Below are 18,454 nucleotides of genomic sequence, written 5' to 3' on the forward strand. Positions count from 1 at the left end.
ATTAATTCATCTATTACAGGGGGGAGGGATAGCTCAGTGGTTTGAGCATTGGCCTGCTAAACCCAGGGTTGCGAGTTCAATCCTTGAGGGGGCCACTTAGGGATCTGGGGCAAAAATCAGTACTTGGTCCTGCTAGTGAAGGCAGGGGGCTGGACTTGATGACCTCTCAAGGTCCCTTCCAGTTCTAGGAGATTAATTAATTAATGGAGATATCCTATTTATTTATTTAACCAGGTTAATTCTCAAATTGGACCAATTACTAAACCTGCAAACGAAGGCTTGATCCTCAACCAATTTAAATCAATGAGAGTGTTACATGAACAAAACAAAACAAATCTCCCCAGATTACTGGGATGCACTTATGCCTAAAATCCATTCTTTGGATGTGACCTTTCCTCCCCCGCCAGGTACAACGTACTTAGTTCCTAGTTAGTGTTCTATCATGCTACTGCAAAACAGTGAATGAATACTCAGTAAAAATTCATATGTCATCCTGATACTTGGCTAGTAAAATATTGAAGAGACCAAACAAAAAAATTAAAACCAGTATAAAATGTGTCAACCCACAGTGGCAACTTGTGCAAATGTTGTTCTTGGAGAGATGGGTCTACTTCTTGTGCTAAGCCATGAGCAATTGTTCCTTGGCAAACAGTGGTTTGCAACAACATTAATGATTATTGAATACTTTAGTGGCAGCATTAACACATGTAACCACTGTGTGTGGAAAATAAAATTAAGGGTCTGGTTTAACAACACACAGACGTTAAGACATTCAGAGTTAAGGCTGAAATCGTATCCTTAACTCACCTCATTGTGCCTAGGTATCCTAGCTCAAATGGCATGTAAGATCATCCAGAGTTCTGAGGCCCCAAATAGAGGACCATATCATACCTAGGCATAACAGGGAGGCCAAATTTAACATGAGTACATATAAAACTGACCAAGATAATAAAAAGTTAATAAGCATGCATATTAAACATACTATCATTCAATTTATTTTTCAAAATACTCAAGCTCTAACCTGTAATACACAGTAGTTGTTAGATTTCAGTTACTAACCCACAACTACGGTACGTATTCATGTGCTTTAAAAGTGCTCAGATGCATTCAAAGCTTGTTTTTAGATTGTTCCATTGTCATGCGAGGTATTTAAATTTTATAATAAAACACTGTTTCAGAGTTATGATCTTTTCATGTAAAGTTTACGTTCAGAAATCTTTTTTAAAAAGTTTTAAGATGTATGGAAACTTAGGTACAAATTGAATTGTAGCACTGAGAATACCTTCATTTTGTCCCCATATTATAGCACTATCATACAAGGATATATACACACTTAGCCTTATCAATATAAAGATTTACCATTACATTATAAAAAGTTTTCAGCACAGAAGTTAACAGAGTACAAGATCTCGATCTAGATTGTAAATTTTTTTTTTTTTTAGAGAAAGAACATATGGAAGGAGGATGGCTAAAAATTTGGGTTTTGAGAGCAAAAAGAGTTGGGGGATCCTCAAGATGTTTGGAACTCCCACTGTATTATTATTTTTAAAAGAGACTATGCAGACCACCAATCCCCAATGTTTACTACTTCACTGGCTTACTTCAGTCTTACACAATTGCCAGGAAAGTTTGCTTGCCCAGACAGAAGATCTGCTCTCCCTCCCTTACACTATGGTGGATTACATACAAAAAAAGATATTTTATTCATCTGTTCTTTACAAAAAAAGCAGCAGTGGAAAGACTTTATAAAATAGCAATCTGTTCTGAAGATGACCTGCAAAGGAAAAGAAAAGAAAAGAAAGAAAAAAAAAAAAAACTAGGCTTATGCCCCTTTTTGCTTCTTTATGATGTATAAAGAAAGTTTTACTGCCCCCCGCCCCCCATTTCTTACATCTTAGAAATGTAAGAAACAGCCCTGGTCGTCTCTTGTTTTGCTGGAGGACTTGTTGGGTAGCTCTCAGACCACGATTGATGTGGCTGATTCTTTAACACAGGTTTATTTTCCCCTAAATTTTAATCACTAAAAGTTTAAAAACATCAAATACCTATTTAACAGTCTTATTTAAAAAAAAAAAAAAAAAAAAAAAAACACAACACTCTTCCCCTCTTAATGACCAGCTTTCATGCTCCTGTAAGCCATAATTTTACTAGTTCTCTAGTCACACTAAATCCTTCAGTATAGACAAATGTGAATTTCTAATGTATAAAACAAGCAAGAAAACACTTTTAGGCATCCTTAGATCATCAAGTGCTTTGATTTAGTTAGGCTGCTGCACTTGTCTAATATGGACAAGGTCAAAGAAGCAAAAAGGTACCCTCCTTTTCCCCTCTCCTCACCCCCCAGCAGGTCATTTTTCAAATATTTGGTGCCATCATGTGGCAAAATCATGCACTACTACTTTAAGAGCAGTTACAAGTGCACATTAGCTACTTCTCACCATTTAAAAGAAATACAATAAATATATTTGTACAATAGGCCAGACACTTCAGAGCAGTCATTACTGTCTGTAAGAGGGTGTCCAAAAAAGCCGAATGATTTCCCTTTCTCCCATTACACAGACAAGCTATACTTTCAGGGTTCAGAGACTACCAAGATCCTTGGAAATTAAACACTCTTTCACCATTTGCTTTGAGGTTTTCTAACTTTTTCCATTTAGAAATGTAATGTTATTTGAGCTTAGTCTCTGTATTTGCATTCTATAGGTCAATTCTAATAGGCTCCTTTAAACATAACCAAATAAAACAAGTTGTTAAACACCAAGTGCAATGCTTCAGAAACGAGCATAATGGAGAAAGAGAAAAGACATGAGCAAGCGTAAAGCAGAGGAACACACAAGTGGTCTAGAATATTTAAGAAGCAACAGAATGTTTGATTATGGTAGAAAGCAGAACCCAGAATAATGAATATGCAACCAACCATTCATACAGACACTAGCTGAATTGTCAGCTATCTCACTGCATTACAAGACCACAACTCGATCTTAGACTTCTTGTTTGATAAGACTCAAGAGACTGCAGAGAAAATGAAGAAAGTAGGATTAGGAAAGGCCAAGGAATGAGGGCCTCTGGGGCAGGGCAAAAGAGGAGTGAAAAAGGAAGACAATGGGATAAGAACAAAGCATTGATGAATTTTCATCAGCATATGACAGACGCACAGATATAGAGGAGCCATGATAGTTAGAGGGGTTAAGTATGCTTTTTTATCTCCCACATTTCTATTTGTGGATAAATCTATGTGGATACCTCTCAACTTCCTAAAATGCAAATGTGTGATAATGGTCTCAATTTATAACAGATACAAAACAAACAACAAAAATAGCAGTGTTCTACTTATGATACATTTCTATAAGTTCTGTTTCAAGATTTGCAAGATTTCAGATCTTTACAAGGACAAATAGGAACATAATATAAATTTTGTGGAAAGGATGAATATTTGGTTTAAACTGAATGCTATACCTCTATATTTGAGAGGCAACGTATGATGGGTGGGGCTCACCTCTTATGAACATCCTAGCAGCTGGGTGCAGTACCATAGTCCCCTTCCTAGTCTTGGTGTAACCTGTAGATTTGTCAGCCTTGCTTGGTGGGTCTTCAGTGGCACAGTCTCTTCTAGGGTAACAAAAGTGCCACCAAAACTATGTCTGTCCTCATCTGGGTTTTCAGTCCCAGCTTTGGGCACTTTAAACTCAGTTCTTTGCTCAGGCCTCCAAACGTGCCTTGTTTCATTCTTGAGGTTCACATCACTTGGCCAGTGGGGGAACCTGGGCCCACCCACTACTCCAAGTTCCAACCCAGGAACCCTATAAACAGCAGCCATATACTGCTCACTTCAATTCATTGCTGCTACTACCTTGGGCCGCCTCCTACCTGGACTCTTTATCTTCACCGCTTACCTTTGGGGTGCAGTTCTCAGGTCCTCTGGCCCCAGCCAAGAACTGACCTGCTAAGGCCCTACAATTATTTTTATCTGAGCCTCCTGGGCTCCAATTGGCTGCTTCTGTGCAACCTCTCTAGGCAAGCCAGGAAGATCCACCTTTGTCACTCCTTTCCTGCAGCAGGGTGTAGAAGAACTGTTGGACCTCCTGTATGGAGCCATGAAGGCCAGGTATACCCAATTACATACCTCCCTCCACAGAAAGAATTTGGGGTGGTGGTCCTGTCTGAAGGCAGTGTTCTCTCCTATGCAGTCTTTGCCCTTCTTCCTCAGGGTATTCTCTCCTAGGCCCCTCTCTATAGAGAGCTTTTATTAGTCCCTGCCCTGGTTGGTAGAGTCAGGACCGGCTCCAAGGCTTTTGCCGCCCCAAGCGGTGGGGGATGGGGTGGGGGGGGGGGGAGAGAAAAAAAAAAAAGCGATCGCAATTGCGATAGGCAACAGCTCCACTGCACTGCTTTCTTCTTCGGCGGGAATTCGGCAACAGGTGCTTCCCTCCGAGAGGGACCCACCACCGAATTGCGGCCGAACAGCCCGACATGCCGCCCCTTCCCCTTGGCCGCCCCAAGCACCTGCTTGCCGGGCTGGTGCCTGGAGCCGGCCCTGGGTAGAGTCTTCTGTCTCAGGCTTCTGTCTGGAGAGCTTTTGTGGTCCTTGCCTTGATTAATCAGGTGGCCTGCTTGGTCAAGGTCTTCTCTCAGGCACCTCTGCCTGAAGAGCTTCTGCAACTCAGGCTCCTTTTCCTCCAGAGCCTTTCATCTAGCTTCTTTCATAGCATCAAGTTACCTACTATACTTCTCTGGCAAGGAGAGAAGGCTTCTCAAATTCTCTCCTCTCAAGGCTGAGCCCTTTTCAGAAGCCTTGGTCTCATCTCCTCAGAAAGACATCCAACAACTCATGTTTTCTTAGGACTGCCAGTAGAGTCTGCCTCATGGCACCAGGTTGCCCTTGTGGACTGTTCGCTGTCACCTCGTAGCCCCCATGGGGCATGTCTGTGTACACTGACACCTCAGCAAGATGTGTATCAGTGATCATAGTTGTTTCATTCCACACTCCTTCATCCTCCACTGGATAGGTTTGCCGACCAGTTGTATACACTGTTTCCAGGTCCAGTTCTGATGAACCTAGCTCAGAGGCATTTGTGCCATCAGACACCTTTTTCTTATCTTGCCTATTCTTGGGGCTCCTGCATCTCTTCCTGCAGCAAGTCCATCTTCAAAAGGGCAAAACCTTTTTTATGTGGCCCATCTCTCCAAACCAAAGACAATTAAGTCTTGTCCACCTCCCTGCCACTAGCAGAGTTTGTGGTTCTTCCCACAGCTCACCCCAGCAACTCAGTCTTTTCCCACCCCAGTTCACTCAATGGCAAGCAGCGTCCACAACCATAACATCTCCTCAGACAGGTCTCAGGCCCACTGGATCACTCTTGTCTACCCAGTGCTTGAAGACATTGCTGCTTCTTTCCTGCAGGATCTATAGCAGGTACTGCTGCTGCTCCTCTAGCCTGTCTAGTTGTTGTGGCAGTTCAAATCACACCTTTCGCTACTCTCTCTGAGCCTCACTGAACTGCTGATACACTTAACACATTTCCCCTCGGCCTTCACTTTTCTTGGTCCCAAACCATGTTTTATCAGTCTATTTAGCAGCCATCACAGCCTCTGGCATCTGAGGGAAGGCATCCTTTGTGACTTTGACCTTCCCTGGCATCTCAGTACTCTGTACCTGCCAATAATCCATCTTGTCTCTGTTACTCCAGGGGCAAACTGAACTTGCATTCCCTTCAAGCACGCAGTAGATGCATCTACTTAGTGGGCCATCTGCCTTCTTTCCTTTTGGCACCTGCGACACCCAGGTTTATTTGGATGACGTCATGGCTTCTGGGCTCCCTTTCAAGCTTCAGATGGGATATCAGACCTCATGCACTAGAGACAGGAGTAAGCATCACTGCATTGACATCGCTCCTTGACGGGAAGGGAGTCTTGTAACCCCAACCTGTGATACCAAGTTGTGATGGAGGGGGAAACTCACCTCAAGTGCTTCCTAGCAGATGGGTATGCTACCGCAGTCCTTTCCCACTCCTGGCATCCCCTGTAGGTTGTCAACTCTGCTTGGTTGATCTTCAGTGGCTCAGCCCTCTGCCCAGGTCATACAATCAAAACTAACTCCTTCCAGGGTAACAGAAGTCCAAGCAAAACTGTCTATCTGCCCTCACCAGGATCTTCAGTCCCAGCCCTGGGCCCTTTAATTCAGCCCTTTGCTTGGCCTCCAAACAAGCCTTGTCTCATTCTTGGGATTTGCACCACTTTGCCAGTGGAGGAATCCCAGCTCCCCCACTCCTGGTTTCTACTCAGGAACACTATAAATATCTGCCATGTACTGCTCACTTTGATTAATTGCTGCTACTTCCCTGGGCCTCCTTCTATCTGGCTCCTTTATCTTTGCCCCTTACTTAGGGTTAAGTTCTCAGATCCTCTCTCCCCAAGCTTGAGCAAATGCAGCCAGAACCAAGCTCTACTTGTCCCTTGAGCTCCTTTGGCCAGAGAGAAGGGAGCACCTTCTTTGCCCCTCTGGTCCCAGCCAAAAACTAATCTGCTAAGGCAATACAGCTCCTTTTATTTGAGCCTCCTGATCTGATTGGCTGCTTCTGTGGAGCCTCTTTAGGCAGGCCTGGAGGACCCACCTTTGCTGCCCCTTTCCTGGGGTGGGGTGTCAGCAGACACAGGGCCTCCTGTAAGAAGCCACAAAGGCCAGCTCTAGCCTGCCATACATAGCGATATGCATTAAAAAACAAAAACAAAACAAAAAAAAACAAACCTACTACTGAACTAACTTCTGTTGGTTAGAAAATTTACATTTGATCTGGTTACTCTTCCTTGCTTTTCTAAGTCACTAGTAATATACATTGATCTGCCTGCCAAAGCAAAAATATACATCTACCCCGCTATGACGCGACCCGATATAACACGGGTTCGCTTATAGCGCAGTAGCAGCGAGGCTCCGGCGGCGCTTTAAAGGGTCCGGGGCTCCGGCTGCTGCGGGGAGCCCCGGGCCCTTTAAATCACTGCTGGAGCCCTGCTGCCTCTACCCCAGGGCTGTAGCAGCGGGGCCCCACTGGCGATTTAAAGGGCCTGGGGCTCCCCGCAGTGGCTGGAGCCCTTTAAATCACCGCCGGAGCCTTGCCACCCCTACCCCGATATAACGGGGTTTCAGCTATAGCGTGGTAGGGATTTTTGGCTCCCCACGACCGCATTATAGCGGGGTAGAGGTGTACAAGAATTCTGTATTAGTGAATTATATCTAATGAGATAAGATGGATTTCATTAACATAAACAACATTTTCAATCACTTGTTTCAAACCTTATGTATTTCAGATATAAATAATTGAAGGAATATTTTCAGAGTTTGTAAGTTTGTACGGAAAACAGGTAAATATGGCTCTAGAATGTGAACATTTCCTATAACAAAGAGTATTTGAGAAATATAGTGATAGCAGCTCTACTTTGATGGAGTGAAAAAATTTTTTCCCCCATAATCTTTTGTTGAAAGTGGTTTCAAAATATCATTGACTCATGAAGATTTAAAGAAAAAAAAACAAAAAACAAAAAAACAAAAACACACACCTTGAAAATAATCCTTTATGCCACTGAAAGGAAGTTTTAAAAGCATCATTTTCATTTACTCTTCAGCTCCTTCTTCCAACAGAATTCTACTTTTACTTTTTTGGCAAGATTTTGTCTGACTAAACATACCTCATACACATGGGGCACGTAAGGAAGTCACTGAAATTACTGTACCTGTTTAGCAAAAAATATTGTGTCTAGTCTGGAATCCTGAACAACAGAGCCTGCTGGCTCTTCTCCTGGCTGCCACTTGAAAAGGAAGATCAGCCCATGAACCGGTCTATAAAATAAAATGTCAAAGCAGAAAAAGTGTGATGAAGAACTATGCAAACTATTTTTAATCTAAGTGTATCATCATCTGATAAGGCAACGCAGTTAATTCTTCCTTTCTAAATATTGTCAGTTAGGCTCAGACTCCCAGATGTGACCTCTAACTTTGAATGATTAAAAATTTTCAGAGATGTCACCCACAATTCCAAGTGGAGTTAGTACTCAAATAGCACTGTTGAAAATCAAAATTTGACTCGTTGATCACTTGGTAAACTGGGCTTTAAGTGCCAGTTTGCTTCAGCTCTAATACACATTTAGAAATTAAAGAAATCCAGTACATATTAACCTTAGACCCTGTTCCTCCCCACACCATCACCACCCACACAGGAACTATATAGTTCCCTGCATGATGCATCTGGCGATTTCATCAGTAACACTATTAGTAACACTTTCTTTGGAAACTAATATCAGATTCATTATCCAAGCATTGATAAGCACTGAAACTATAAGTTTGGTAATCCTGCTGGGTTCAAAAGGAAAAATCCATAAAGCTAAGATCCCGTGAAGATTTCATATGAGTTCTCAATCTGTAAAATGAAGGTAATTCTTTTTTCTTGTCTATTTAGGTTTTATGTCTTTCACAAGATGGACTGTCTCTTACTATGTTTATAAATTATCCAGCACAATGGGACACTGATCTCAGTTGCGGCCTCTAGGTATTACCATAACAGTGATAAATAACATTTGTAGAGGGAAAGAGTCCTTCTAAAAATGTTTTAGGAAATCTTTTTAAAATGCATTAGCACAAATTTTTCCCCCATCATAGTAATCTGAATTTAGGGTCAGCTATAAAACAAAGGCCACAACAACAACTAGAGAGTCAACAATGTGCCCTTGTTGCCAAGAAGGCTAACCGCATATTGGGATGCATTAGCAGGAACTTTGCCAGCAGATCAAGGGAAGTGATTATTCCCCTCTATTTGGCACTGGTGAGGCCACATCTGGAGCATTGCATTGTTTTTGGCCTCTGTCATAACTATAAAGGGAAGGGTAACAGCTCTCCTGTGTACAGTACTATAAAATCCCTCCTGGCCAGAGACTCCAAAATCCTTTTACCTGTAAAGGGTTAAGAAGCTCGGGTAACCTGGCTGACACCCAACCCAAAAGACCAATAAGGGGACAAGATACTTTCAAATCTTGGGGGGGGGCTTTTGTTTGGGCTCTTTGTTTAAGGGGTTGTTCGCTCTTGGGACTGAGAGGGACCAGACATCAATCCAGGTTCTCCCCATCTTTCTAAACAAGTCTCTCATATTTCAAACTTGTAAGTAAAAAGCCAGGCAAGGCGTCTTAGTTTTACTTTGTTTTCTCAACTTGTAAATGTACCTTTTACTAGAGTGTTTATCTTTGTTTGCTGTACTTTGAACCTGAGACTAGAGGGGGGTCCTCTGAGCTCTTTAAGTTTGATTACCCTGTAAAGTTATTTTCCATACTGATTTTACAGAGATGATTTTTACCTTTTTCTTTAATTAAAAGCCTTCTTTTTAAGAACCTGATTGATTTTTCCTTGTTTTTAGATCCAAGGGAGTTGGATCTGTATTCACCAGGAGTTGGTGAAAGGAAGGAGGGGGGAAGGGTCAATTTCTCCTTGTTTTTAGATCCAAGGGGTTTGGATCTGTATTCACCAGGGAATTGGTGAAAGGTTTCTCAAAGCTTCCCAGGGAAGGGAATGGTGGCAGCGGACCAGAACTAAGCTGGTAGTTAAGCTTAGAAGTCCTCATGCAGGCCCCCACACTTGTACCCTAAAGTTCAAAGTGGGGATACAGCCTTGACAGCCTTCCACTACAGAAAGGATATGGACAAACTGGAGAGAATCCAGCGGAGGGCAACGAAAATGATTAAGGTGCTCGGACACATGACTTACGAGGACAGGCTGAGGGAACTGGACTTATTTAGTCTGCAGAAGAGAAGAGTGAGGGGGGATTTTATAGCAGCCTTCAACTATATGAAGGGGGGTTCCAAAGAGGATGGAGCTAGGCTGTTCAGTGGTGGGAGATGTCAGAACAAGAAGCAATGGTCTCAAGTTGCAGTGGGGGAGGTCTAGGTTGAATAGTAGGAAAAACTATTTCACTAGGAGGGTGGTAAAGCACTGGAATGGGTTACGTAGGGAGGTGGTGGAATCTTCATCCTTAGAGGTTTTTAAGGCTTGGCTTGACAAAGCCCTGGCTTGGATGATGTAGTTGAGGTTGGTCCTGCTTTGAGCAGGAGGCTGGACTAGATGTCTCTTTCAACCCTAATCTTCTATGAAATGAAACACAGTCAGAGTGCATGCTCATATGCATTGGCGTCATATTCACTACTTCAGACATAAGAGAAGATGCTTTTTAAGAGGTTTGACAGAATTTTTTCTTAGTGCTTTTAAAATGTGATAACCAAGAGGTTTTAAAAATGCCTATTGTAGACAGGGCAAGTTATGTTTGAGGGCCTCTAGTTCAAATACATTGCTAACCTAAGAAGCTTTAGTCAGATAACTGTTGAGACCCTACATTCTGTACTTCTTGTCCTATTTTTTAGAAGATTATAGAGTAGGATATTTGCACAGGAGTGAAGTAGAAGATTAGGTGATACTTTTCTTTTAAGGTACTATACATGAACAAATACAATGCTCTTGATCAGACCTGCAGAATGACAACAAAATTAGTGTTGACAGGAGAGAGATTAACAAGAAAGAGGCTGTAGTTGTGCACAAGTGCAATAAATTAATTTAAGGTGGTAGATACTTTAAATATCACTGCAAAACCCCAAGGAATAGAGCAATTTACTGTGTGTTCCTATTGGGCAAGTCAGTCAATAGCAATGCTGATTAATTCCTAGTCCTATGCTCTAGCCACTGGTCTAGGTCACTTCCCATAAAGAGGGAAGCTAGTTTAAACAATAAAAGGCACATCTGAAAGTTCACAACTTGAATGTATTGTATAACAAGGGCTTAAAATCCTGGCAAATTGCTATAGAAACCAAAAGCAATACAGTATATTGGACAAGTAGCAATACAATGCATCTTCGGTGATTTCACAAAGAACCTAGACTAAACAAATCTTATCTAAGGAGACTGCTTTTGTAGATCCAATAGCTTACTTTAATTTTTCAAAGTTCTCTGGCTCCAGACTCCATATTTCTTCAACTTGTGCTCCCCTGCAACCTGGAAAAGCAAAGATATAGTTTTAATTATCCTACCTTGGAGAGGGGAAATAAAACAACAACAAAAACCAAAAAAAACCCAACAACACACACTTAAAGAAACATACTTATAACTAAGCCCAGACTTAAGAAGAAAAAAAGCCTATGACTGATATGGATGAAAGATTAGAGAAAAAAAATTGTTTAGTCCAGTTTGCGTAATTTTATAGAGAGATAAGAGAAATCACTGTTGACTGACTAAGAAACAGTCAAATATTTTAATGGAGAACCACAAGAATCTCATAATGCCACTAAACTTCACTTTGTGACTGACAGCAATTTTAAGATACTGTATGTAGGTAAAAGCATGTAAAACACTACATAAACATTAATTTGAATTAATATTCATTCAGATTTAACTACAGATGCTCCCCGAGTTACGTAAATCCAACGTATGAAAATCCGAGCTTATGGAAAAAGTTCCGTAAGCTAGAAATAGGAGTTTGGGGGGGGGGGGGTTGTTTTTTTTTTGGGGGGGGGGGGGAGGAAGGATTGGTCGGAGATACATTGCTGAACGCCTTGCGTAACTCAAATTTTGTGCAAGTCGGGAAGCGTCTGTACTACACAAATAGTTCTTGTAAAAATCAGGCCAGTACTCATGAAAGGGAGCAAACTAGGCAATCCTGGAGACTAAAGTTCTCAATTTGCCCATAAACCAAGTATCAGTACAAGCTTCCTGCACAGCTTGCCAATATGCCTCAGCTTTGACCTGGTAGGACCATCTCTAGGAATGAGGATGATTCAGTCTTCATAGTTCATTTTCAGTCTTTCACTTCACTGAGAATCCTGCCAACAGTGCCAATTAAGAGGTAGCCTTTTAACCAGGCCCGTTAAGAGAGAACCAATCTTTTTTTCATAACATAGTACAACATTCAACCAATCAAGACCAGTCCTCAGATGTATCTCAGTCTTTTGTTTCAATCCTAAGGCTTCCAATGAGGCTTTGGGTTCCTCTCTCATAAAAAAAAAAAATCCTCCAAGAATTGACAGAATGTTTATTGATGGATGTTTGTAGCATCTGAGGATCTAAGCCTATTTCAGTGGGAGTCTGGAAGAGTGAATAAGGAACAGGTTCCATAGAAAACAAATTGTCAAATTATCCCTAGGGGAGGAGGTTGCAGATACACAGTTTGATAATGCTCTTGCTCTACATATCAGACACACAGCCAGTACAATTCACGCAACACAGGCAACTGAATGGCTTTCAAATTTGATCATCATTTAAATTGATCAAATTTGACACTGACACAAATGTAAAAACAAAACACTTTTTATCCCATTACCAGTCCTTTGCATCATCCAATCGTCAAATAATATTAATTTCTTCCTCATTACCTACAGAAGAAATTAAGTTAGCCATCACACGAGTTTACTGAATCAGACTATGTAAAACAGAGTTTGAGAAGTTTTCCAGAGATGTACGAGCTGGAAAATTAGATCTACTAGCCAGATGTAGATACAAAGGATGGGAGTGGGGCAGGCTTTGCTGGTGAAGTACAGGGGCAAATCCTTGGTGAGAAATTCAGCCCATCCTGCAATCAACACCTGCTGGGAAGTATGCTGAAATTTCTTCCAAGAAGGTGTCTGAGGATCTTGGAAAGGGGAATCTTCATATCAGCTTTTGGCTAGTTCATGTGATAAAGCTTAGCTCCACATCCCTCTAGAATTCTTCCTCTTTCTGGAAGATACAGCCTCCTAAAGAGTAGGATCAAATCTCCAGTATTTTACCCTTCTTAGGCTTTCTGGACTGCAGGAAAGTCTCTGCTATTCTACCATGCTCCCACCTCGCCCACCTCCCTCCAAAATTGTGAATAATTACACTGCCTGTCCCTTAGCTTTCATAAACAGCGGCAGCATGAAATTAATATGATTTGACAAATTCAGTGCTGCCCAAATGATTCTCAACAGCAATAGTTTTACTGCCCAGAAACTTGTTAAACTCATTTGGGTTGTGCTGCTTCACAAAGTTGCAAGTAAAAGTAGACACACTGGACCTGTGTCTGAAGACTCCAGCATAGGAACACTACAACAGTTTACAATTCACATTTCATCTTCACAGCCATGAAGGACGGAAACTTTTTATTTTAAAAAAAGAAAAAAATTGATGGCTTGCAAAAATGGATGGCTTAAGTGCCCACGCCAGTGTCACTACTAAGGCATTTTTGCAACCCCTGGTGTAAAAAGTCAGACTTATTCATGGGTCAGATAAGTGAGGGGGAAAAAGATGGAGCAGGTAAGAAACATGCTTGGAACTATAAGTCAAGATACTCTAGTAAAGGACTCTAATCTACTTTGTGGAACTGGATACGCAATTTAGCTTCTTTGGGCCAAATTCTATGTTGATTTACAATCCATAAAATCCCAGTAGTTTCAATTGCATTGTATTTGGTGTAAATCAAGACAGAACTTGGTCCTCTGTAACTCAGTATCCAAATTTGTAAAATTAAGATATTATTTACCTACTTCACACAAGTTTTCTGAGTACTAGTTACCATTTATAAAGTGCTTGGAAGATGCAAGTGTGCTATGTAAGTATTACATCTTAAATGCAACATGTTGTACATACTGAGATAGAAGAAATCTCTCACAGATCAGCAGGCACATGCTCATGCAAACCTCTGTACAAGTTTATTCATTCAGGATTTTTTTTTTAGTTACTCTCAAAATGCTAATAGGTACACCCTGGGCAGGGGTCACTACAGTTAGGCTACGTCTTCACTACGGGGGGGGGTGTGTGTGTCAATTTAAGATATGCAAATTCAGCTACGCGAATAGCGTAGCTGAATTCGACGTATCGCAGCTGACTTACCCCGCTGTAAGGGCAGTGGCAAAATCGACCTCCGCGGCTTCCCGTCGACGGCGCTTACTCCCACCTCCGCTGGTGGAGTAAGAGCGTCGATTCGAGGATCGCTTGTTGCGTCCCGACGAGACGTGATAATTCGATCCCCGAGAGGTCGATTTCTCCCCGCCGATTCAGGCGGGTAGTGTAGACCTAGCCTTACTGAGCATGAGGGCAAGGTCTTCCTCAAAGAAACAGCATCAGTTCAGTGCTTGAGGGCCGAAGCCGCCTCATAACAACCATGTAGTCCCATTTTCAAGCACAAATGGGACCCGACTGGGTTTCGGGGGAGCTGAACCGTACTGCAGGCTGGGATGTGTCGAGGCAGGCTGAAGCGTAGGAGCAGAAGAGCGGGCTGTGGCTTCCCCTGCGAAGAGCTAGCCCTGCAGAAGCTGAGCAGGTGCTGGGCACTGCGCCCTCCCAGCGGAGGGGGATGTCTGGCTCGCGGGGATTTGGGCATCTCTGTGTCTGATCCCACTGAGCAAAACTGCCGCCTCAGCCCGCCTCGTCTCATCTGCATCTGCTGGGGGGGGGAGGGGGTCGCACCCCAGCAACGCCGCTGAAGAGGCTAGGGGCGAAGTTCAGGAAGATCCCGAAGCGACGAGCCACCCCCCTCCCGCAAGAGACGGAGGAGCAGCGGCAGGCCTCGAAAGTGCCCGCCCGCCCGCCCGCCACCTGCCCAGACGCCGGTCCCAGCCCCCTGCCCGGGCCCCGCTCGGCCCCTCACCAAAGCCCTTGATGAGCTCAGTGAAGACGCCCGGGTCGCTCTCCATCAGGCACCACTCCCCGGCGCTGCCTCCTCCCGACATGGTGGCGGTTCACAGGCTCACAAGGAGCAGCCGCTGCCACCAGCCGCCGGCTGAGGCTCTCTGCACGCCCCCACGCACGCCGCCGCCTCCTCCTTCCCAGCAGGCTCCGCGGCCCACGCTGTCATCTCTATGGTGAAGTGGGGGCGGGCTCGGCCCGGACGGAACACGAGAAGAGAGAGATCACATCCGGGATACTAATAGCAGTCACGGAAGAGGCCTATCGGCTGAGGAGGATCCGGATCCTCCGCCGCTGTGCCTGACGGGAGCGCGCCATCCGGGTGCTTGGAGAATGGACTAATGGGAGGAGCGACGGAGAACTTTATCCGGGTCCCAGTGTTCCTCCCGGCCCTGCGGCTGTCAGGGCTGCTGAAGCGGGGAACTACATCCGCGGTCGCTGGCCCCTGGGGTAGGATAGGCGGGGCGGTTCCATCCGGGGCCTCGGAGCCTGGTCACTGTGGGAAGGGAAGGAAGAGCGGCTCCATCCGGGTCTTAGCGATGCTGTCCTGACAGGAATCCTACCAGGGAGGGGCTGAGTTCGAGGGAAATCAGCTGCCCGAGGAGAAACTGAGCCGGCCGCAGACAGATTGCGGAACCGGCACCTCCTGCTGCGCCCAGGCCCCCGGCCCGGCCCCCGGCTCACGCGCGCAGGTAGGGCCAGGCCCCGCTTGAGCAACAGCAGCCGCCGTCTCCGCCGAGCGTCCAATGCTGCGCCACTGCTCCGCGCCGCAGGCAGGGCCTCAATTGGGGAGGGCCGCTGGGCAGCTGCCTAGCCATACACCTTTCACACCCGCTTAAGGATTGCCCCTCCCGGCGGCTAAACCCGTCTGCTTAAGGCTGCGTGTGGAGCCTTTCTGCGAGCGGAGGCCTCTTCTGCCTTCGCCGCTCCCTGAGTGAGGAGAGGCCCGGGAGCTGCCGAGGGAAGCAGGAGTAGGCGCTGGGGTGGAGCGTTTCGCCCGCTGCTGATATTCCCAATTTGGGAGGGTGAGGACGGGTGAATGGCCAGTGTAAGTGGGTCGGCAGAGAAGCTCTCCGCGGGAAGGGGCGCCTAGTAAACCCCCAGGACAGGTGCCCGAGATCCCTTGTATAAGGGAAGGGTAGGAAAAAACACAGAGGGGTGAGGCGCGCACACACAGCGCGCAGGGCACCGGTGTTCGTGCTCCAGGTGTTCTGGGATACTGGTATTTGTTTCTTGCAACCTTTTTTGTTAAGATGCCTCAAAAAGTCATACAAGGGGTTGAAAGCAAGGGGTCGGCATAGCCCTTTGAAAAATGGTTTCCTGGTGAAAATGAAATCATCTCTAAAATAGAAATGGGAGTCTGCAAGTGAAAAATGATATATATTAGCTAGAAATTAATATTATCAAACCCCATTTCCTTATCAAAGGTTCTGTGCCAATCTTCCTTTAGAGAGTGACCGTATGAACTTAGGAGTTGCTTTATTTAACCAAACCAGTGGTTTAGGTAGGCCAGTGTTCTCCAAGTGACAGCAGCTGTTACCAGATGTGCAAGAACTAGGAAGTGGGCAACTATGAAACAAATTGTTAACAGGAAATTTCTTATTAATCCCCTCAGTTAGAGGTAGGCTTATGTCCTGAAGTATTAAAGGTCTATATTGCTCTAAAGCTGTGGTTTTTGAGTACTTTTTAAAACATAATCCCATCTAATTTGACTGAATATATTCTCAGTATTTATATAAATATCTAATCCTTTTTGGAATTTTGAATCCTTCTAGGCTGTTGGCCTCTATATTAGTATTAGTATTTTTAAAAAGACTGCAAATGAATAGAGTTCTTTACAGAACAGAAAAAGATATAGTCTCAAAAGGGCTTACAAATATAAATACTACAAATCATTGTAGATTTCCAGTATATTGTTTTTATAATTTAGCCAAAATAAAACCAAAGTTTAATTTCAAATTAATTCGTAAGTGCTGTATTTCATTTGCAATTCAAATACCTGTTAAACGTAGCAATTGTTAAAATTAGGTTGGAATCCATAGTTTTATTACAGCTTTTCTTTAAATGTGCTTTTTATGTAAACCTTTAAAATTTGGATTAATTATGTGACACTTTGCTTTTTAAACCACTTTTGTGTATTTATAGAGCACAAATGAATAACAAATTTGGTGTAGTTGCAACAGATACAGCTGTAGTTATTCTGAGACAGTTATTCGCTGTTGTCATGTGGAAAATGGCGATTCAGAATGTTATAAGATGTTATAAGAAGCACACAAGTTTTTTAAAAGGGGATAAGGCAATACACTTTTAAGCATTAAAATCAGCATATGCTTTGACACTCACACTCACACTCATACTTACATACTTACTTTTGCAGCTGGATTGTATAGTTACCAGTTTTTAGTGTTGCTTGGTCAGTTACAGTGACCAGCTGAAACTGCACACAAAGGAGGGGAGCTGGGCCTTTGTCGAATGCGTTCGAAGCTTTGATGTTGATGCAGAACGAACCCAAAGTCCCATGGCAATACACTCTTTTCTTTATAGTAAGAAGTTTTTATACAAGTGTTTGGACCTTGCTGTGTTACACCGGAGCTGTTAATTATGAGGTAGTTAAGGTTGCTTTAATTAGCATTATTTGAGTTGTTACTTGGACTATTTGCCTCTTTTTTTTGTTTGTTTGTTTTTTTGGCTTTATTTTTCATTTTGTTTTTAGGGTGTATGCCTTTGCTTTAGGGTTGTCAATTTGCCATCTGGGTGATTCTGATAATAAAAAGAACAGGAGTACTTGTGGCACCTTAGAGACTAACAAATTTATTAGAGCATAAGCTTTCGTGGGCTACAACCCACTTCTTCGGATGCATATAGAGTGAAACATATATTGAGGAGATATATATACACACACATACAGAGAGCATGAACAGGTGCGAGTTGTCTTACCAACTCTGAGAGGCCAATTAAGTAAGAGAAAAAAACTTTTGAAGTGATAATCAAGATAGCCCAGTACAGACAGTTTGATAAGAAGTGTGAGAATACTTACAAAGGGAGATAGATTCAATGTTTGTAATGGCTCAGCCATTCCCAGTCTTTATTTAATCCTGAGTTGATCGTATCTAGTTTGCATATCAATTCCAGCTCAGCAGTCTCTCGTTGGAGTCTGTTTTTGAAGTTTTTCTGTTTTAAGATAACCACCCGCAGGTCTGTCATAGAATGGCCAGACAGGTTAAAGTGTTCTCCCACTGGTTTTTGAGTATTATGATTCCTGATGTCAGATTTGTGTCCATTATGCTCTAATAAATTTGTTAGTCTCTAAGGTGCCACAAGTACTCCTGTTCTTTTTGTGGATACAGACTAACACGGCTGCTACTCTGAAATCTGATAATAAAGTTTGTGCCTCTCGACTCCTTCACTCCCTTCTTGACCATTTAGCCCAGCAGTCTTTTTTTAATTAATTACCATACATTTTTTACTTACATGCCAACCAGTAAATAAGGCAATAATTATAGCCACAAAACTTTTATTCATTTAAGAACAATTATTAATACAATTAGCAAAGAATAAACTCAGAACAATTTTTTTTTTTTACTAATTTAAAACTAGCAAAATGTAGTATAAAGCAAAATAAACAAAATAGAGTACAATTTACTTAAGACAATTTTTCCCCATTAGGGTTTTGGCCGACAAGAACATTGCACTTTGTACTCCTGAGGGAATTCTGTGCCTAAAAATTATGTGCACAATATTTTAAAATTCTGCAAATTTTACTTGTCAATAAATAACTGTGGCTCCAGCATGGCA

The 18,454-nt window shown here is 43.0% G+C and overlaps 2 protein-coding genes across 3 annotated transcripts in view; one reads left to right on the forward strand and one right to left on the reverse strand.

Annotated features, from left to right (window-relative positions):
- LOC113404979 (ubiquitin carboxyl-terminal hydrolase isozyme L5) overlaps positions 1–14,712 on the reverse strand; it is a 30,905-nt gene extending 16,193 nt beyond the window's left edge. The window contains exons 1-3 of one of the 2 annotated variants that reach the window (XM_026656033.2): positions 14,622–14,712; positions 10,954–11,017; positions 7,726–7,831 (exon numbers count right to left, since the gene is read on the reverse strand). In XM_026656033.2, the coding sequence (XP_026511818.1) occupies positions 7,726–7,831; positions 10,954–11,017; positions 14,622–14,703 (252 nt within the window). In that variant the 5' untranslated portion in view covers positions 14,704–14,712. Of the gene's footprint in view, positions 1–807; positions 892–7,725; positions 7,832–10,953; positions 11,018–14,621 lie in introns of those variants that run through there. The other variant, XM_026656034.1, reaches the window with a different exon arrangement.
- A 583-nt stretch (positions 14,713–15,295) lies between these two features.
- LOC113407343 (60 kDa SS-A/Ro ribonucleoprotein-like) overlaps positions 15,296–18,454 on the forward strand; it is a 32,937-nt gene continuing 29,778 nt past the window's right edge. Inside the window, exon 1 of the mRNA XM_026655745.2 lies at positions 15,296–15,351. The gene's annotated coding sequence lies outside the window, so the exon portion shown is untranslated. The remainder of the gene's footprint in view (positions 15,352–18,454) is intronic.

The sequence above is a fragment of the Terrapene carolina genome, unplaced genomic scaffold, assembly GCF_002925995.2.
Source record: "Terrapene carolina triunguis isolate 2854851 unplaced genomic scaffold, T_m_triunguis-2.0 Scaffold211, whole genome shotgun sequence".
In the NCBI taxonomy this organism is placed as follows: Eukaryota; Metazoa; Chordata; order Testudines; family Emydidae; genus Terrapene; species Terrapene triunguis.